Here is a 20,494-nt window from a genome sequence, read left to right as displayed (position 1 = left end):
TTTTTTTTTTTTCCTCTTGCATTTCCGAAATGAATTTCCAGTTGAATGCGTTGAACATACGTTGGATATTGATACACGTGAAAATGAAAGCACATGGCGTGTGATCCGTGGCATAAAATGAATATTGCATAACATTCGCTCATAATCCGGAGACAACACAATTATGCGAGGTTCCTGTCTCACTTCCAGAGTTTATTTAAAGCTTCCCCACTGATGCAGATGGCATTTCTTTTTTTTTTTTTTTTTTTCTATTTTTTTCTTTTTTTTTTTCTTTTTTTGTGCTTATGCTAATGAAATGTACCTTGCAGAGCGGTGAAGGCTGCAGACCTCTGTGCTAGGCAAGCAGCTCTGTGCACGCTCGTCTCCAGGGGGGCTGCTGTACAGAAGCAGATGCTGAGATGGTGTGTGCCGCCTAGCTGGGGACTTGTGTGCTGCTGAAGTATTAAGCACTGCCAAGAGACAGGTGGTGCCTTTGGGCAACCCCTCACACCGGCCACAACTGCTGATCTAAAGAGGTTTCATCTGTCGGCGCTCATTACCGGCAAACTAGGGCAGCCGTGTCAATGAACCCTCTGCTCTCCTACGTACCTATCCTGAGCTCTGATAGAAAAGGGATGTTTAGCTGAAATTCCTGACAATGTGCAGTAAAAACACGAATTCTTAAAAAAAAAAATGTTATTATTAAAAAGGTGTGTGAACTTTGGGCAAGTGACTTTGCTTTGGCTGAGATGAAGTCATCTGTCTGCTGCAGGCAGATGGAAACATTTCCTTAGTCCAGTGGTCTCCAAACTGTGGGCCGGGGGCCAGATGTGGCCCTTTGCTTGCTTTTTATTTGGCCCTTGGGGCACTATTTCATCTACTGATACCAACAATGGGGCATCATTCCCTCCACTGACACCAATGAAGGGGCACAATTCCTGCCAATGACCCCAACGATGGGACACAATTCCTCTCATTGGCAACAACAATGTGGTCCAATTTCTCCCAGTGACACCAATGAAGGGGCACAATTCCTGCCAATGACCCCAACGATGGGACACAATTCCTCTCATTGACAACAACAATGTGGTCCAATTTCTCCCAGTGACACCAATGAAGGGGCACAATTCCTCATATTGACTACAATGATGTGGCCCAATTTCTCCCAGTAACACTAACAATGGGGCCCAGTGACACCAATGAAGGGACACAATTCATCCCATTGACAACAACAATGTGGTCCAATTTCTCCCAGTGCCACCAATGAAGGGGCACAATTCCTCCCATTGACAACAATGATGTAGCCCAATTTCTCCCAGTGACACCAATGAAGGGACACAATTCATCCCATTGACAACAACGATGTAGCCCAATTTCTCCCAGTGACACCACTGAAGGGGCACAATTCCTCCCATTGACAACAATGATGTGGCCCAATTTCTCCCAGTGACACTAACAATGGGGCCCAGTGACACCAATGAAGGGGCACAATTCCTCCCACTGATGACAGCGATGTGACCCAATTTCGCCCAGTGACAACAATGAAGGGGCACAATTCCTCCCATTGACAACAAAGATGTGGCCCAATTTCTCCCAGTGAACCTAACAATGGAGCCCAGTGACTCCAATGAAGGGACACAATTCCTCCCATTGACAACAAAGATGTGGCCCAATTTCTCCTAGTGAACCTAACAATGGAGCCCAGTGACTCCAATGAAGGGGCACAATTCTTCCCATTGACAACAATGATGTGGTCCAATTTCTCCCAATGACACTAACAATTGGGCCCACTGACACCAATGAAGGGGCACAATTCCTCCCAAAGCCAACAACGATGTGACCCAATTTCTCCCAGTGACCCTAACAATGGGGCCCAGTGATGCCAATGAAGGGGCACAATTCCTTCCATTGACAACAATGATGTGGCCCAATTTCTCCCAGTGACACCAACAATGGGGCCCAGTGACACCAACAGGGCCGTCTTTAATATTGATTGTACTCTAGGCAAACAGTTTCTTGGGGGCTTCCTGGCCCCCCGACATGCAATTTTGCTCTCCACCTGCTCTGGGAAATACAATAAATAGCAGCCGGACTCAGAAACAGTTTACTGCAGCAGATCAGGCAGCAATCGCGATTGGTTGCCAGAGGTTACAGCATATTACCGTTCACTGATTGCTAGAGGTTACTGCATGTCATTACCACTCACTGATTGGTTGCTAGAGGTTACTGCACATCATTACCACTCACTGATTGGTTGCCAGAGGTTACTGCACATCATTACTGCTCACTGATTGGTTGCCAGAGGTTATTGCATGTCATTAACACTCATGGATTGGTTGCTGTAGCTTACTGCACGTCATTACCACTCAGGATTGGTTGCTAGAGGTTACTGCACCTCATTACCACTCACAGATTGGTTGCTAGAGGTTACTGCACATCATTACCACTCACTCACTGGTTGCTAAAGGTTACTGCACATCATGACCACTCACTGGTTGCTAGAGGTTACTACATATCATTTCCGTTCACCCATTGGTTGCTAGAAGTTACTGCACATCCTTTCTGCTCACTTATTGGTCGTTAGAGGTTACTACAGATTACTGCTCACTGATTGGTTGCTAGAGGTTACTGTACATCCTTACTGCTCACTGATTGGTTGCTAGAGGTAACTGCACATCATTACTGCTAGTTGATTGGATGCCAGATAGATTATGCTACAAACTCCTACAGGAGTCCCCTTGCCAGAGTAGAAGTGTTGCCTTGCATTGCAGCAGAATTTAACATGTGGCAGGAAATATGGAGTTAATCAAGCCAGTCAGAATTATATTCATTCTGACAACACTGACCATGATCGTAGCAAGCAAAGCAGTTCCACTTTCGATTATGGGCACTGCTGCTTACTGCTTCTCTTTCCCTGCAGCTGCACTAAGTGTCAGGAAAAGATTGATAGGATGCAGGGCCCCTTAACAATGACAGGGCCCGAGGCAGCTGCCCTTTTTGCCCTGCCTTGAAGGTGGCCCTGGACACCAATGATGAGACACAATCTCTGCCAATGGCACCAAAAATGGGGCATTGCTTTTTCCAACTGGTGTCAGGACCTTTTCTACTCCCAGTGGCCACTGTCCGGCCCCCCTAAAGCCTGAAGGAAAGTAAACTGGCCCTTTGTTTAGAAAGTCTGGAGACCCCTCCCTTCACCAGAGGTCACTCAGAACGTACATGGTAATTTTGTAACAAAATCACAAACTAACAGACTGCAGCAACAGGGCTGATCTGTGTCAGACATTTGTGAACACAGACAATAACTACAATGGAACATCAGAGGGCGCAATCTAAGTGTAGTAATAATCACATTTATTTAAATCAAAAGAAAATGGGCAACTTACAAGGTAATAGAAGAAAGAGTGCATATCACATCAACTCTGAGCTGACAATCTGAGGAATCCTACTGCTCGCTTGTGCTGGGACTGCAGGGGACCACCATTAACTCAGTATGCTGGGACTGTTGAGGAACAGCATGGAAGATTACAGGGGATGACATCACATATATTATTATTATACAGGATTTCTATAGTGCCAACAGATTGTGCAGCGCTTACAATATACTGGGAGGCAGCAGAGTCACAGTACAATAAAATACAAGAGGGCCCTGCTCATAAGAGCTTACAATCTAATAGGGTGGGGCAAGTGGTAAAAAAGGTAACAACCGTGAGAGATGAGCTGATGGAAGAAATATAGTTCAGTTGTTAGGTGGAGGAAGTATACGGGGATCTCCTAAAGGTGGCCACAATAGGAGATAGCCAGAAGAAGGCAGATAAATCGCAATTACTGGGCCTAACAGTGGAGGGGTAGGCTTGACAAAGGAGCCTGAAACGCGTAACTATGTCCCATGTCCCATAGCTACGCGTTTCAAGCTTCTTTGTCAAGCCTACCCCTCCACTGTTAGGCCCAGTAATTGTGATTTACTCCCCCATTCTTTCAGTGCAATGCTAAAAACTTGTTCTAAATAATAAAATACATCCATTAAGTCGCTTACCTTGCAGTGCATTTTATCACAGCAGTCCTTCAGGAAAGTTTGCGTCGTCTGAAACATTTTATTTCAGGTACTTATATAGCGCCGTCAATTTACACAGCGCTTTACATATATATTGTACAGTCACATCAGTCCCTAACCCTCAAGGGGTGTACAATCTATGGTCCCTAACTCACATTCATACATACAAGGGACAATTTAGACAGGAGCCAATTAACCTACCAGCATGTCTTTGGAAAGTGGGAAGAAACCGGAGTACCTGGAGGAAACCCACGCAGGCACAGGGAGAACATGCAAACTCCAGGCAGGTGGTGCTGTGGTTGGGATTTGAACCAACGACCCGAGTACTGCCAGATGGAAGTGCTAACCATTTAGCCACTGTGCTGCCCATACACAATTGCCTGTTTCCAGTGACGTGCGCCATCTAGTGCTTTAAGTTTATACTGCTCCTGAGTGTTGCAGAGGTGTGCGCCTACGCCCTGCAGTGGTTTTGGTTATTACTTCCCATGGGCAGAACATCCCTGGCACAGGTTTAGATGGTTTCTTTAACCGCTTGCCGCCCTGCCACTGTGTATATACGTGTGCAGGGCGGCAGTGGAGCGCAAAACCACGTTTAAAAACGGTCTCCACGCTCCCGACACTTTCGCCGGCAGGGGGCGCGCGCGCGCGTGCTCCCGCCGACCCGCGGGTGACACTATTTGATCCAGGAGGGATCAATCATTATATTTCAGCCAGTGATTTCTGGCTGAAATCACATGATCGGTCCCTGTCCTATCCTGTCCTGTGTTGACATACACAGGGCAGGATATGATGTCATTCTTCTCTGCCTGGACACATTCCGTTCCAGACAGAGAAGAAGACATCCAAAAAGTGAGTACACAAGCACTACACTACAGTTAGAACACTCTAGGACACATTTAACCCCCTGATCGCCCCCCCCCCTCCAGTTAACCCTTCACTGCCCAGTCACCAGTGTTACTGATCAGTGAAGCGATTTTTACTGATCAGTGTCGCTGGCGACTTCCGATAGAGTTAGCGCCCCTCCCAGATAGCGCCAGATTGCCCGCCAGTACACCAGTAATCCCGTTTAACCCCCTGATCGCCCCCCCCTCCAGTTAACCCCTTCACTGCCCTGTCACCCAGTGTCACTGATCAGTGAACCAATTTTTACTGATCACTGTATCAGTGTCGCTGGCGACTTCCGATAGAGTTAGCGCCCCTCCCAGATAGCGCCAGTTTGCCCGCCAGTACACCAGTAATCCCGTTTAACCCCTTGATCGCCCCCCCCCCTCCAGTTAACCCCTTCACTGCCCTGTCACCCAGTGTCACTGATCAGTGAACCAATTTTTACAGATCACTGTATCAGTGTCGCTGGCGACTTCCGATTGAGTTAGCGCCCCTCCCAGATAGCGCCAGATTGCCCGCCAGTACACCAGTAATCCCGTTTAACCCCTTGATCGCCCCCCCCCTCCAGTTAAACCCTTCACTGCCCTGTCACCAGTGTCACTGATCAGTGAACCAATTTTTACTGATCACTGTATCAGTGTCGCTGGCGACTTCCGATAGAGTTAGCGCCCCTCCCAGATAGCGCCAGATTGCCCGCCAGTACACCAGTAATCCCGTTTAAACCCTTGATTGCCCCCCCCCCCCCCAGTTAAACCCTTCACTGCCCTGTCACCCAGTGTCACTGATCAGTGAACCAATTTTTACTGATCACTGTATCAGTGTCGCTGGCGACTTCCGATAGAGTTAGCGCCCCTCCCAGATAGCGCCAGTTTGCCCGCCAGTACACCAGTAATCCCGTTTAACCCCTTGATCGCCCCCCCCCCGTTAACCCCTGCACTGCCCTGTCACCAGTGTCACTGATCAGTGAACCAATTTTTACTGATCACTGTATCAGTGTCGCTGGCGACTTCCGATAGTGTTAGCACCCCTCCTAGATAGCGCCAGTTTGCCCGCTAATGCACAGGATTTTTTTTACCAAAAACATGTAGCAGAATACATTTTGGCTTAAATTTATGACTAACTTTGAGTTTACGATATATTTTTTATAGCTGAAAGTAGAAAATATTTTTTTTTTCAAAATTTTTGTGGTTTTTTTGTTTATAGCGCAAAAAATAAAAAGCGCACAGGTGATCAAATACCACCAAAAGAAAGCTCTATTTGTGTGAAAAAAAGGACGTAATTTTCGTTTGGGTACAGCATTGCATGACCGCGTAATTATTATTTGAGTTAGTGCAGCGCTGTATAGCAAAAAAAGGCATAAATTACAGTATCTATACCATAGTTTGTAGACGCTATAACTTTCACACAAAGCAATCAATATACACTTATTGGGATTTTTTTTTACCAAAAACATGTAGCAGAATACATTTTGGCTTAAATTTATGACTAACTTTGAGTTTACGATATATTTTTTATAGCTGAAAGTAGAAAATATTGTTTTTTTTCAAAATTTTCGTGGTTTTTTTGTTTATAGCGCAAAAAATAAAAAGCGCACAGGTGATCAAATACCACCAAAAGAAAGCTCTATTTGTGTGAAAAAAAGGACGTAAATTTTGTTTGGGTATAGCATTGCATGACCGCGCAATTATCATTTGAATTAGTGCAGCGCCAAACAGCAAAAAAAGGCCTGGTCATTAAGGGGGGTAAATCCTCTGGGGCTCAAGTGGTTAAGGGCTTAGATAAGGAAGTGCTCAGCTCCAGCAAGATGCCCAAGCAATGACCTCACTGTCTGCCGCCTGCCCTAAACCCTGCCTTTTCTTTACGATCCCTGTTTGCCGCCTGCCCTGACCTCTTGATCACGATCTTGTCTCTGGATTCCATACTTTGTTACATTTCTGCTAGCTGTCGCCTGTTCAAGTGCATCTGAGGGCCGCAACCTGGGAGCTATTCTGCACCCAAGTCCATCTCCCTTTGGGGGGGGGGGGGAATGTTGGTGAATACCTTAGGTTGTTACCCTTAGCTTTCTTTAGGGCTTACATTCATCTGGCAAAGTGGAGACCCCATTACTACTGTCACCCCCCTCCTAGTATGTCCCTTCTCAACACCTATGCACGCAGTGCACGTCATCGTGTCTCCCAGCCTGAGTGCACGCAGTACACGTCGTATTGTGTCCCAGTCTGAGTGCACGCAGTACACGTCATATTATGTCCCAGTCTGAGTGCACGCAGTACACGTCATTGTGTCTCCCAGTCTGAGTGCACGTAGTACACGTCATCACATCTCCCAGTCTGAGTGCACGCAGTACACGTCATCGTGTCTCCCAGTCTGAGTGCATGCAGTACACGTCATATTGTGTCCCAGTCTGAGTGCATGCAATACACGTCATCGTGCCTCCCAGTCTGAGTGCACGCAGTACACATCATTGTGTCTACCAGTCTGAGTGCACGCAGTACACATCATCGTGCTTCCCAGTCTGAGTGCACGCAGTACACGTCATCACGTCTCCCAGACTGAGTGCACGCAGTACACGTCACCATGTCTCCCAGTCTGAGTGCACGCAGTACACGTCATCGTGCCTCCCAGTCTGAGTGCACGCAGTACACGTCATATTATGTCCCAGTCTGAGTGCACGCTGTACACGTCATTGTGTCTCCCAGTCTGAGTGCATGCAGTACACGTCATCACATCTCCCAGACTGAGTGCACGCAGTACACCTCACCATGTCTCCCAGTCTGAGTACACGTCATATTATGTTCCAGTCTGAGTGCACGCAGTACACATCGTCGTGTCTCCCAGTCTGAGTGCACACAGTACACGTCATCTTGTCTCCCAGTCTGAGTGCACGCAGTACACGTCATCGTGTCTCCCAGTCTGAGTGCACGCAGTACACATCGTCGTGTCTCCCAGTCTGAGTGCACACAGTACACATCATTGTGTCTCCCAGTCTGAGTGCACGCAGTACACGTCATCGTGTCTCCCAGTCTGTGTGCACACAGTACACGTCATATTATGTCCCAGTCTGAGTGCACGCAGTACACGCCATCACGTCTCCCAGTCTGAGTGCACGCAGTACACGTCATCGTGTCTCCCAGTCTGTGTGCACACAGTACACGTCATATTATGTCCCAGTCTGAGTGCACGCAGTACACGTCATTGTGCCTCCCAGTCTGAGTGCACGCAGTACACGTCATATTATGTCCCAGTCTGAGTGCACGCAGTACACGTCATTGTGTCTCCCAGTCTGAGTGCACGCAGTACACGTCATCGTGTCTCCCAGTCTGTGTGCACACAGTACACGTCATATTATGTCCCAGTCTGAGTGCACGCAGTACACATCGTCGTGTCCCCCAGTCTGAGTGCATGCAGTACACGTCATCACATCTCCCAGACTGAGTGCACACAGTACACCTCACCATGTCTCCCAGTCTGAGTACACGTCATATTATGTCCCAGTCTGAGTGCACGCAGTACACATCGTCGTGTCTCCCAGTCTGAGTGCACACAGTACACGTCATCGTGTCTCCCAGTCTGTGTGCACACAGTACACGTCATATTATGTCCCAGTCTGAGTGCACGCAGTACACGTCATCACGTCTCCCAGTCTGAGTGCACGCAGTACACTCCATCACGTCTCCCAGTCTGAGTGCACGCAGTACACGTCATCACGTCTCCCAGTCTGAGTGCACGCAGTACACTCCATCACGTCTCCCAGTCTGAGTGCACGCAGTACACGTCATCACGTCTCCCAGTCTGAGTGCACGCAGTACACGTCATCGTGTCTCCCAGTCTGCGTGTTGCTGCACCAAATTTAGGTACACTAAGCATTTTAAAAAATAAATGTCATGAATTAATAATGAAGCAGAGTTGGGATAATGTGTGTGTTTTGTATCTGCCTGGAGTTCAGCCTTCATGAATTTTTAATAAATATAACTGGATTAAATTATATTTTTTTAAATGAAAACAGGAGATTTCAGAGGAAGAATCCCGGCGTTAGTATCTTTCCCGGGTTTCAGCACCCAGGATCACAGTACAGGAGATACAGTATATGCCAGTGGTCTCCAAACCGCAGCCAGATGTGGCCCTTTGCTTGCCGTTATCTGGCCCTTGGGGTGCTACTACACCAATGATGAAGCACCATTTTTGGAGCGTTTCCATGCACTTGAATCTATTTTTGGAGCGTTTCCATGCACTTGAATCTTTTTTTGGAGTGTTTCTATTCACTAGAATCTATTTTTGGAGTGTTTCCATTCACTTGAATCTTTTTTTGGAGCGTTTCCATTCACTTGACTCTTTTTTTGGAGCGTTTCCATACATTTGAAGCTTTTTTTTGGAGCGTTTCGATGCACTTGAATCTTTTTTTTTAGAGTTTCCATGCACTTGAATTTTTTTGTTTGGAGCGTTTCCATGCACTTGATTCTTTTTTTTTGAGCGTTTCCATACATTTGAAGTTTTTTTTTGAGCGTTTCCATGCACTTGAATCTTTTTTTTGGAGTGTTTCCATTCACTTTAATCTTTTTTTTTGGAGCGTTTCCATTCACTTGCATCTTTTTTGGAGCGTTTCCATTCACTTGAATCTTTTTTTTTTGGAGTGTTTCCATTCACTTTAATCTTTTTTTTTGGAGCATTTCCATTCACTTGCATCTTTTTTGGAGCATTTCCATTCACTTGAATCTTTTTTTTTGGAGCGTTTCCATTCACTTGCATCTTTTTTGGAGCGTTTCCATTCACTTGCATCTTTTTTGGAGCGTTTCCATTCACTTGTATCTATTTTTGGAGCGTTTCCATTCACTTGCATCTTTTTTGGAGCGTTTCCATTCACTTGTATCTATTTTTGGAGCGTTTCCATTCACTTGCATCTTTTTTGGAGCGTTTCCATTCACTTGAATCTTTTTTTGGAGCGTTTCCATTCACTTGACTCTTTATTTGGAGCGTTTCCATACATTTGAAGCTTTTTTTTGGAGCGTTTCCATACATTTGAAGCTTTTTTTTGGAGCGTTTCGATGCACTTGAATCTTTTTTTTAGAGTTTCCATGCACTTGAATTTTTTTGTTTGGAGCGTTTCCATTCACTTGATTCTTTTTTTTGAGCGTTTCCATACATTTGAAGTTTTTTTTTGAGCGTTTCCATGCACTTGAATCTTTTTTTTGGAGTGTTTCCATTCACTTTAATCTTTTTTTTTTGGAGCGTTTCCATTCACTTGCATCTTTTTTGGAGCGTTTCCATTCACTTGAATCTTTTTTTTTTGGAGTGTTTCCATTCACTTGCATCTTTTTTGGAGCGTTTCCATTCACTTGCATCTTTTTTGGAGCGTTTCCATTCACTTGTATCTATTTTTGGAGCGTTTCCATTCACTTGTATCTATTTTTGGAGCGTTTCCATTCACTTGCATCTTTTTTGGAGCGTTTCCATTCACTTGAATCTTTTTTTGGAGCGTTTCCATTCACTTGACTCTTTATTTGGAGCGTTTCCATACATTTGAAGCTTTTTTTTGGAGCGTTTCCATACATTTGAAGCTTTTTTTTGGAGCGTTTCGATGCACTTGAATCTTTTTTTTAGAGTTTCCATGCACTTGAATTTTTTTGTTTGGAGCGTTTCCATTCACTTGATTCTTTTTTTTGAGCGTTTCCATACATTTGAAGTTTTTTTTTGAGCGTTTCCGTTTATTTGAATCTTTTTTTGGAGCGTTTCCATTCACTTGTATCTTTTTTGGAGCGTGTCCATGCACTTGTATCTATTTTTGGAGCGTTTCCATGCACTTGAATCTATTTTTGGAGCGTTTCCATTCACTTGTATCTTTTTTGGAGCGTTTCCATTCACTTTAATCTTTTTTTGGAGCGTTTCCATGCACTTAAATCTTTTTTTGGAGTGTTTCCTTTCATTTGAATCTTTATTTTTGGAGCGAGTGCCTGTAGACAAGAATTGGCTGAAAGATGCTGAAGGAGATCAGCAGCACTAGGCTAGAAATCAAGTAAAAAAAAAAAAAAAAAAAAAAGTGCAAATAAAAAAGAAACAAGAAAAAAAAAACCCAATTCCATAATACACATCATGAAGTGAGGCTCTACAAGTTCAGAAGTCGTCTGCCCGCTAACATGCAGGAAAAGCTCTGTAATCTAGTGAGTGGCTCTAGACAGGGGATGTGAATAGGGCAGCATATGACTCTCCGGCTAAGTGGAAAGGCTTTTGATATTCATTAGAATGAGTGGTCCGGACCTGACAACGCAGCCCATTTCCACCTCCAGATAATTCCCTCTCTGTGTTTTCCCTCATTGATTTTACAATTGCAGGAACCCGGCCTGAATTATTTTTAACCTCAGTTAATTAACTCCGGTTATTGGAGCTGGAAAATCGATGGGGGAAAACGGAAGCAGGACATTATCAGGTGACTGGAGTGGTCAGGAGGGAAGTCTGGAGAGATGGACGGCGGGGAGACTAATTTAGTGTCAGTTCTAGATGGGGATTAAAGGGGAACCCCGGAAAAGGTTTAGGACATAGATATGATTTCCATCTATGGTTTGTCAGGACGCATGCAGTCATGCCTGGCAATGCACTGCAATGCCACTCATTTTATATAGTGCCCAGCATGCTAAGGCAATAGACATGCTGCAGAATAGTGCCCCATCATTGGTGTCAGTGGGAGGAATAGTGCCCCATTATTGGTGTCAGTGGGAGGAATAGTGCCCATCATTGGTGTCAGTGGGAGGAATAGTGCCCCATCATTGGTGTCAGTGGGAGGAATAGTGCCTCATCATTGGTATCAGTGGGAGGAATAGTGCCCCATCATTGGTGTCAGTGGGAGGAATAGTGCCTCATCATTGGTATCAGTGGGAGGAATAGTGCCCACCATTGGTGTCAGTGGGAGGAATAGTGCCCCATCATTGGTGTCAGTGGGAGGAATAGTGCCTCATCATTGGTATCAGTGGGAGGAATAGTGCCCACCATTGGTGTCAGTGGGAGGAATAGTGCCCCATCATTGGTATCAGTGGGGGGAATAGTGCCCCATCATTGGTATCAGTGGGAGGAATAGTGCCCCATCATTGGTGTCAGTGGGGGGAATAGTGCCCCATCATTGGTGTCAGTGGGAGGAATAGTACCCCATCATTGGTGTCAGTGGGAGGAATAGTGCCCCATCATTGGTGTCAGTGGGAGGAATAGTGCCCCATCATTGGTGTCAGTGGGAGGAATAGTGCCTCATCATTGGTGTCAGTGGGAGGAATAGTGCCCCATCATTGGTGTCAGTGGGAGGAATAGAGCCCCATCATTGGTGTCAGTGGGAGGAATAGTGCCCCATCATTGGTGTCAGTGGGAGGAATAGTGCCCCATCATTGGTGTCAGTGGGAGGAATAGTGCCCCATCATTGGTGTCAGTGGGAGGAATAGTGCCCCATCATTGGTGTCAGTGGGAGGAATAGTGCCCCATCATTGGTGTCAGTGGGAGGAATAGTGCCCCATCATTGGTGTCAGTGGGAGGAATAGTGCCCCATCATTGGTATCAGTGGGAGGAATAGCGCCCCATCATTGGTGTCAGTGGGAGGAATAGCGCCCCATCATTGATGTCAGTGGAAGGAATAGTGCCCCATCATTGGTGTCAGTGGAGGAAATAGTGCCCCACTCTTGGTGTCAGTGGAAGGAACAGCATGCACACTAGCCCTTTTAATAAGCTCAAAAAACTCTGAATGAAAAATGCTATTAATAGTTAATTCTCCTGCCGGCTTGTAGTAGCGTTAGCGGTTTATTATGCTTTTACAGTACATGAAGAAAAAAAAACGCTTGAAAAAAAGCTGTTAGGAGCATTTTAGTAGTTGTTTTTTTCTGCCGGAAAACCGCTCCCAATAACCATTTTTTTTGCTGCTCCTCAATGCTGAAGCTTGAAGCGTAACATAGTGTGCACAGTCACATAGGAGAACACTGTCATCATCTAGGAGCAGAGCGCTGGTAATGGCTTCCAGCATGGCTCAGTGTGCACAGACACATAGGAGAACACTGTCATCTTCTAGGAGCAGAGCGCTGGTAATAGCTTCCAGCATGGCTCAGTGTGCACAGACACACAGGAGAACACTGTCATCTTCTAGGAGCAGAGCGCTGATAACGGCTTCCAGCATGGCTCAGTGTGCACAGACACACAGGAGAACACTGTCATCTTCTAGGAGCAGAGCGCTGATAACGGCTTCCAGCATGGCTCAGTGTGCACAGACACACAGGAGAACACTGTCATCTTCTAGGAGCAGAGCGTTGATAACGGCTTCCAGCATGGCTCAGTGTGCACAGACACACAGGAGAACACTGTCATCTTCTAGGAGCAGAGCGCTGATAACGGCTTCCAGCATGGCTCAGTGTGCACAGACACACAGGAGAACACTGTCATCTTCTAGGAGCAGAGCGCTGATAACGGCTTCCAGCATGGCTCAGTGTGCACAGACACACAGGAGAACACTGTCATCTTCTAGGAGCAGAGCGCTGATAACGGCTTCCAGCATGGCTCAGTGTGCACAGGCACACAGGAAAACACTGTCATCATCTAGGAGCAGAGCGCTGGTAACGGCTTCCAGCATGGCTCAGTGTACACAGGCACACAGGAGAACACTGTCATCTTCTAGGAGCAGAGCGCTGATAATGGCTTCCAGCATGGCTCAGTGTGCACAGACACACAGGAGAACACTGTCATCTTCTAGGAGCAGAGCGCTGATAACGGCTTCCAGCATGGCTCAGTGTGCACAGACACACAGGAGAACACTGTCATCTTCTAGGAGCAGAGCGCTGATAACGGCTTCCAGCATGGCTCAGTGTGCACAGACACACAGGAGAACACTGTCATCTTCTAGGAGCAGAGCGCTGATAACGGCTTCCAGCATGGCTCAGTGTGCACAGGCACACAGGAAAACACTGTCATCATCTAGGAGCAGAGCGCTGGTAACGGCTTCCAGCATGGCTCAGTGTACACAGACACACAGGAGAACACTGTCATCTTCTAGGAGCAGAGCGCTGATAATGGCTTCCAGCATGGCTCAGTGTGCACAGACACACAGGAGAACACTGTCATCTTCTAGGAGCAGAGCGCTGATAACGGCTTCCAGCATGGCTCAGTGTGCACAGACACACAGGAGAACACTGTCATCTTCTAGGAGCAGAGTGCTGATAATGGCTTCCAGCATGGCTCAGTGTGCACAGACACACAGGAGAACACTGTCATCTTCTAGGAGCAGAGCACTGGTAATGGCTTCCAGCATGGCTCAGTGTGCACGGTTCTATTTGAATAGAAGTCACACTTTGGGGCACATTCACATCTGTAGATATAGTGCCATTCCTCTGAAAAGTGACCCACATCAAATTTGCTTTTCAGAGGGCATTTGACAGGTAGTGAGATGATATGTTGCCTCCTCATTGGCTGTTTTGACCTTCAGATCGCTGACCCACCACACCACAACCGCTCACATTGCACATGGTTTCGGGGCAGCTGCATCACAGCCCAACAGCCTACCGAACGCACCATGCCATTCATTTTTTTGCCAGCAAGGTGTCACAGCCCCATCGTGGGTGCAGCCCTGATGGGTTGCTATTGTGGATACTGGAGGGGGACGTGGTGAAATTGCAGCTCAGCTGCCTGCTTTTACCGTCCCCTAACAGCAAACAGGTGTAGAGGAGCCCACACTGATGCGCAGAATCTTGCTGCCAGCCTTGCTCTCAGTAAATCCATTCCAGCCATGTACCGGAATAAGAGGCGCCTGATAGGTGTAGGCTCAGTATGAAGATGACAACCCTGAATCTTTCACGGCCAATACAAGAGGGCGATGGCAACGCTTTATATTTTCGCATTTGTCATTTTTTTTCCAAGCTCGTCTTGGAGGAGAGGTAGATGTAATAAAATGATGGTTACTATGTGACTGGAGGGCCAATGGACCGCATGTTCGACATGCAGGATGCTGAGATACTAATTGGAGGGTCAATTGACCTCATGTACGATATGCAGGATGCTGAGATACCGACTGGAGGGCCAATTGACCGCATGACCGATATGCAGGATGCTGAGATACCGTCTGGAGGGCCAATTGCCCGCATGACCAATATGCAGGATGCTGAGATACCGACTGGAGGGCCAATTGACCGCAAGTCCGATATGCAGGATACTGAGATACCAACTGGAGGGCCAATTGACCCATGTACGATATGCAGGATACTGAGCTACCGACTAGCGACTAGAGGGCCAATTGACCTCATGTCCGATATGCAGGATGCTGAGATACCGACTAGCGACTAGAGGGCCAATTGACCTCATGTACGATATGCAGGATACTGAGCTACCGACTGGAGGGCCAATTGACCTCATGTCCGATATGCAGGATGCTGAGATACCGACTGGAGGGCCAATTGACCGCATGTCCGATATGCAGGATGCTGAGATACCGACTGGAAGGCCAATTGACCGCATGTCCGATATGCAGGATGCTGAGATACCGACTGGAGGGCCAATTGACCGCATGTCCGATATACAGGATGCTGAGATACCGACTGGAGGGCCAATTGACCGCATGTCCGATATGCAGGATGCTGAGCTACTGACTGGAGGGCCAATTGACCTCCTGTACGATATGCAGGATACTGAGATACCGACTGGAGGGCCAATTGCCCGCATGACCGATATGCAAGATGCTGAGATACTGACTGGAGTGCCAATTGACCGCATGTCCGATTTGCAGGATGCTGAGATACCGGCTAGAGGGCCAATTGACCACATGTCCGATATGCAGGATGCTGAGATACCGACTGGAGGGCCAATTGACCGCATGTAGGATATGCAGGATGCTGAGATACCGACTGGAAGGCCAATTGACCGCATGTAGGATATGCAGGATGCTGAGATACCAACTGGAGGACCAATTGACCGCATGTAGGATATGCAGGATGCTGAGATACCGACTGGAAGGCCAATTGACTGCAAGTCCGATATGCAGGATGCTGAGATACTGACTGGAGTGGCAATTGACCTCATGTACGATATGCAGGATGCTGAGATACCGACCGGAGGGCCAATTGACCTCATGACCGATATGCAGGATGCTGAGATACTGACTGGAGGGCCAATTGCCCGCATGACCGATATGGAGAATGCTGAGATACCGACTGGAGGGCCAATTGACCGCAAGTCTGATATGCAGGATGCTGAGATACCGACTGGAGGGCCAATTGACCTCATGTCCGATATGCAGGATGCTGAGATACCGACTGGAGGGCCAATTGACCCATGTACGATATGCAGGATGCTGAGCTACCAACTGGAGGGCCAATTGACCTCATGTCCGATATGCAGGATGCTGAGATACCGACTGGAGGGCCAATTGACCGCATGTCCGATATGCAGGATGCTGAGCTACCGACTGGAGGGCCAATTGACCGCATGTCCGATATGCAGGATGCTGAGATACCGACTGGAGGGCCAATTGACCGCATGTCCGATATGCAGGATGCTGAGATACCGACTGGAGGGCCAATTGACCGCATGTAGGATATGCAGGATGCTGAGATACCGACTGGAAGGCCAATTGACCGCATGTAGGATATGCAGGATGCTGAGATACCGACTGGAGGACCAATTGACCGCATGTAGGATATGCAGGATGCTGAGATACCGACTGGAAGGCCAATTGACCACATGTCCGATATGCAGGATGCTGACATACTGACTGGAGTGCCAATTGACCTCATGTCCGATATGCAGGATGCTGACATACTGACTGGAGTGCCAATTGACCGCATGTCCGATATGCAGGATGCTGAGATACTGACTGGAGTGCCAATTGACCGCATGTCCGATATGCAGGATGCTGAGATACCGAGGGGCTATCCTGTAGTCCAGGCGGTGAAAGGCCTTGATCTTTGCAGTGCTGTATAAAATTTATATTCGTTCACTCCATCAAATCGCTCTCATCTTACCTGCTGTCTGCCCCCCCCACCCCGCCATATCCCCCCTCCCGCCGCCCTCTCTCACAGTCCCCCCCCCTTCCCTAGTCTCAGTCTCAGCCGTCTGTGCTGCTGTTTAATATCTTTTCCTCTGGAGTCAGCGGCTGCTGATCGGATTTCTGTTCCCTTGTAAAGGTCGTGTGATTAATAGCTGCCGCCATCTCTCCCCTCTGTATCAGCTACTTGTGTAACCTGCGAGCAGAGATTGCTGAGTGTTAATCTGCCAAACAGGCAGCTGGGATCCCCAGAGAGGGACACGGGGACCGGGGCCCGGGGGGGGGGGGGACACGCCGCAACACGCGCGCCAACGTGCACCCTGCAACCTTTAATATGTTTTACAAACGTCCCCGCTGACCTCATATGTCACTTCCATTAAGCCACTTTGCTGGAGCTTCAGCCTGCCACCTTAACCCGCCAAGCACCGCTCTCCTCTCATGTCATTACTGGCCCCGGCTACGGCTGGCCCCTTCCATTCGGCAGTGATCTGAGTATTGCTACATCTGTAGCTGCAAATATTTTATAGGGTCCAGAGCAGGGGTCTCCAAACTGTCCCTCGGACTTTGGGGGGGGGGGGGGGACCATGGCCATTGGGAGTAGAAAAGGTCCTGATACCAGTTGGAAAAAGCAATGTCCCATTTTTCATTGTCAAGGGTTGTGTCTCATCATTGGTGTCACTGGGCCCCATTGTTCGTTTCACTGTAAGAAATTGGGCCACATTGTTGTTGTCAATGGGAGGAATTGTGTCCCATTGTTGGGGTCATTGGCAGGAATTGTGCCCCTTCCTTCGTGTCACTGGGCCCCATTGTTTGTGTCACTGGGAGAAATTGGGCCACATCGTTGTTGTCAATGGGAGGAATTGTGTCCCATTGTTGGGGTCATTGGCAGGAATTTTGCCCCTTAATTGGTGTCACTGGGCTCCATTGTTCTTTTCACTGGAAGAAATTGGGCCACATCTTTGTTGTCAATGAGAGGAATTGTGCCCCTTCATTGGTGTCACTGGGCCCCACTGTTAGTGACACTGGGAGGAATTGGGTCACATTGTTGTTGTCAATGGGAGGAATTGTGTCCTATCGTTGGGGTCATTGGAAGGAATTGTGCCCCTTCATTGGTGTCACTGGGCCCTGTTGTTAGTGACACTGGGAGGAATTGGGCCACATCATTGTTGTCAATGGGAGGAATTGTGCCCCTTCGTTGGTGTCACTGGGACCCATTGTTCGTTTCACTGGGAGAAATTGGGCCACATCATTGTTGTCAATGGTAGGAATTGTGGCCCATCGTTGCGGTCATTGGCAGGAATTGTGCCCCTTCATTGGTGTCACAGGGCCCCATTGTTAGTGTCACTGGGAGAAATTGGGCCACATCGTTGTTGTCAATGGGAGGAATTGTGCCCCTTCATTGGTGTCACTGGGCCCCATTGTTAGTGTCACTGGGAGAAATCAGACCACATCGTTGTTGTCAATGGGAGGAATTGTGCCCGTTCATTGGTGTCACTGGGCCCCATTGTTAGTGTCACTGGGAGAAATTGGGTAACATCGTTGTTGTCAATGGGAGGAATTGTGTCCCTTCATTGGTGTCACTGGGCCCCATTGTTAGTGTCACTGGGAGAAATTGGGTCACATCGTTGTTGTCAATGGGAGGAATTGTGCCCCTTCATTGGTATCACTGGGCCCCATTGTTAGTGTCACTGGGAGAAATCAGACCACATCGTTGTTGTCAATGGGAGGAATTGAGCCCCTTCATTGGTGTCACTGGGCCCCATTGTTAGTGTCACTGGGAGAAATTGAGTCACATCGTTGTTGTCAATGGGAGGAATCGTGTCCCATCGTTGGGGTCATTGGCAGGAATTGTGGATGCTCCCTTGCCTCCTAGACATTGCCTGGGAAGAACATATGTGCTGTTGTTTCTGGCCTCCCAGGTCTGCTAACTGGGAAGAACACTGCCTGAGAAAATTAGGCCCAAGGATGGCGAAGGGTATAAATATTTTATGGTAACCTTCTCGATGCTCCCTTGCCTCCTAGACTTTGCCTGGGGAGAACACATGTGCTGTTGTTCCTGGCCTCCCAGGTCTGCCGACTGTTAGGAACAATGCCTGAGAAAGGTGGGTCAAGGATGGAGAAGGATATAGATATTTGGGGGTAACCTTCTGGTTGCTCCCTTGCCTTCTAGGCTTTGCTTGAGGAGGATGTGCTGTTGTTCCTGACCTCCTAGCCTGGCGAGGACATGTGCCTGAGTAAGGTTGGCCCAAGGCTCGAGCCTGAAGCTTGCACTGCCTAGCCGGAGGTTTTGCCCAGGAGGAGCGAAGCTGAATTCTGGATTGGAGCACCAAGGAGGAACTTCATTGACTGGAGAGTACTCCAAAGAACACAGTGATTGTGTGGTGGCTTATCCAGTAACTAGAGTACAGTTTACAGTCAGGGATGAGATTGGTTGGGTTTGAACTAGATCCGGACCCACTTCAGAAGAACCTCTCACATGATCTCATCCTTGCCGACGCAATCATGTGCAGCTAGGACATTCCCTGCCCTCCAACTGCACATACAAAATAGGGTGGAGATGCTCCTGATTGACCAAATCTGACTGTGGACCAAGAATGTACATTGAGCTGCACATGCAGTTTACATTCTAAAGAATCTTGTGAGGAAGAAGGTAAAAAGCCTAGGATGCAGAACAGACATAGTATGCCTAGAGGTTGGGGAATACAGTGGGGCAAAAAAGTATTTAGTCAGCCACCAATTGTGCAAGTTCTCCCACTTAAAAAGATGAGAGAGGCCTGTAATTGGCATCATAGGGAGACCTCAACTATGAGAGACAAAATGAGAAAAAAAATCCAGACAATCACATTGGAAAGAATTTATTTGCAAATTATGGTGGAAAATAAGTATTTGGTCACCTACAAACAAGCAAGATTTCTGGCTCTCACAGACCTGTACCTTCTTCTTTAAGAGGCTCCTCTGTCCTGCACTCATTACCTGTATCAATGGCACCTGTTTGAACTTGTTATCAGTATAAAAGACACCTGTCCACAACCTCAAACAGTCACACTCCAAACTCCACTATGGTGAAGACTAAAGAGCTGTCGAAGGACACCAGAAACAAAATTGTAGATCTATCTATCTATCTATCTATCTATCTATCTATCTATCTATCTATATCTATAAATATATCTATATATATATATATATACACACACACACACACATGCTATACTGTATGCGAGATATGATTCGTTTCATTCTTGCTCCACGGGTTCCTCTTACAAAATAAATAATTTCATATCTTGTGACAGTTCCTTTGTTACGTATTTGTTGGAATGCTCATGTCACCTCCAATACGTAGGTAGAACATCTAGGAAATTGTCAGTGAGATTAGGTGAACATATTAGGAATATCAAAAAAGGATACAAATATCACAGTCTTTCTTACCATTTTAGAATGTATCATAATAGGGATCCATCGTGTTTAAAATTCTGTGGGATTGATTGGATTTTTTCCCCTTGGAGGGGAGGAGATATGGTGAAGAGTATCTCACAGAATGAAACAAAATGGATCTTTCAATTGGGATCTTTATACCCTAAGGGGTTGAACTCGGA

At 47.2% G+C, this 20,494-nt stretch overlaps 1 protein-coding gene across 1 annotated transcript in view; it reads left to right on the top strand.

Annotated features, from left to right (window-relative positions):
* Nucleotides 1-16,648: 16,648 nt before the first annotated feature.
* The window catches only part of LOC149464521 (protein kinase C theta type-like), an 88,069-nt gene continuing 84,223 nt past the window's right edge, over nucleotides 16,649-20,494 (top strand). Inside the window, exon 1 of the mRNA XM_089674704.1 lies at nucleotides 16,649-16,831. Coding sequence (XP_089530830.1) covers nucleotides 16,649-16,831 — 183 coding nt within the window. The remainder of the gene's footprint in view (nucleotides 16,832-20,494) is intronic.

The sequence above is a fragment of the Staurois parvus genome, unplaced genomic scaffold (genome assembly GCF_062004578.1).
Source record: "Staurois parvus isolate SC_StPar_1 unplaced genomic scaffold, SC_StPar_1.0 ptg000151l, whole genome shotgun sequence".
Taxonomy (NCBI): Eukaryota; Metazoa; Chordata; class Amphibia; order Anura; family Ranidae; genus Staurois; species Staurois parvus.
This window is presented reverse-complemented; position numbering and strand designations above follow the sequence as displayed.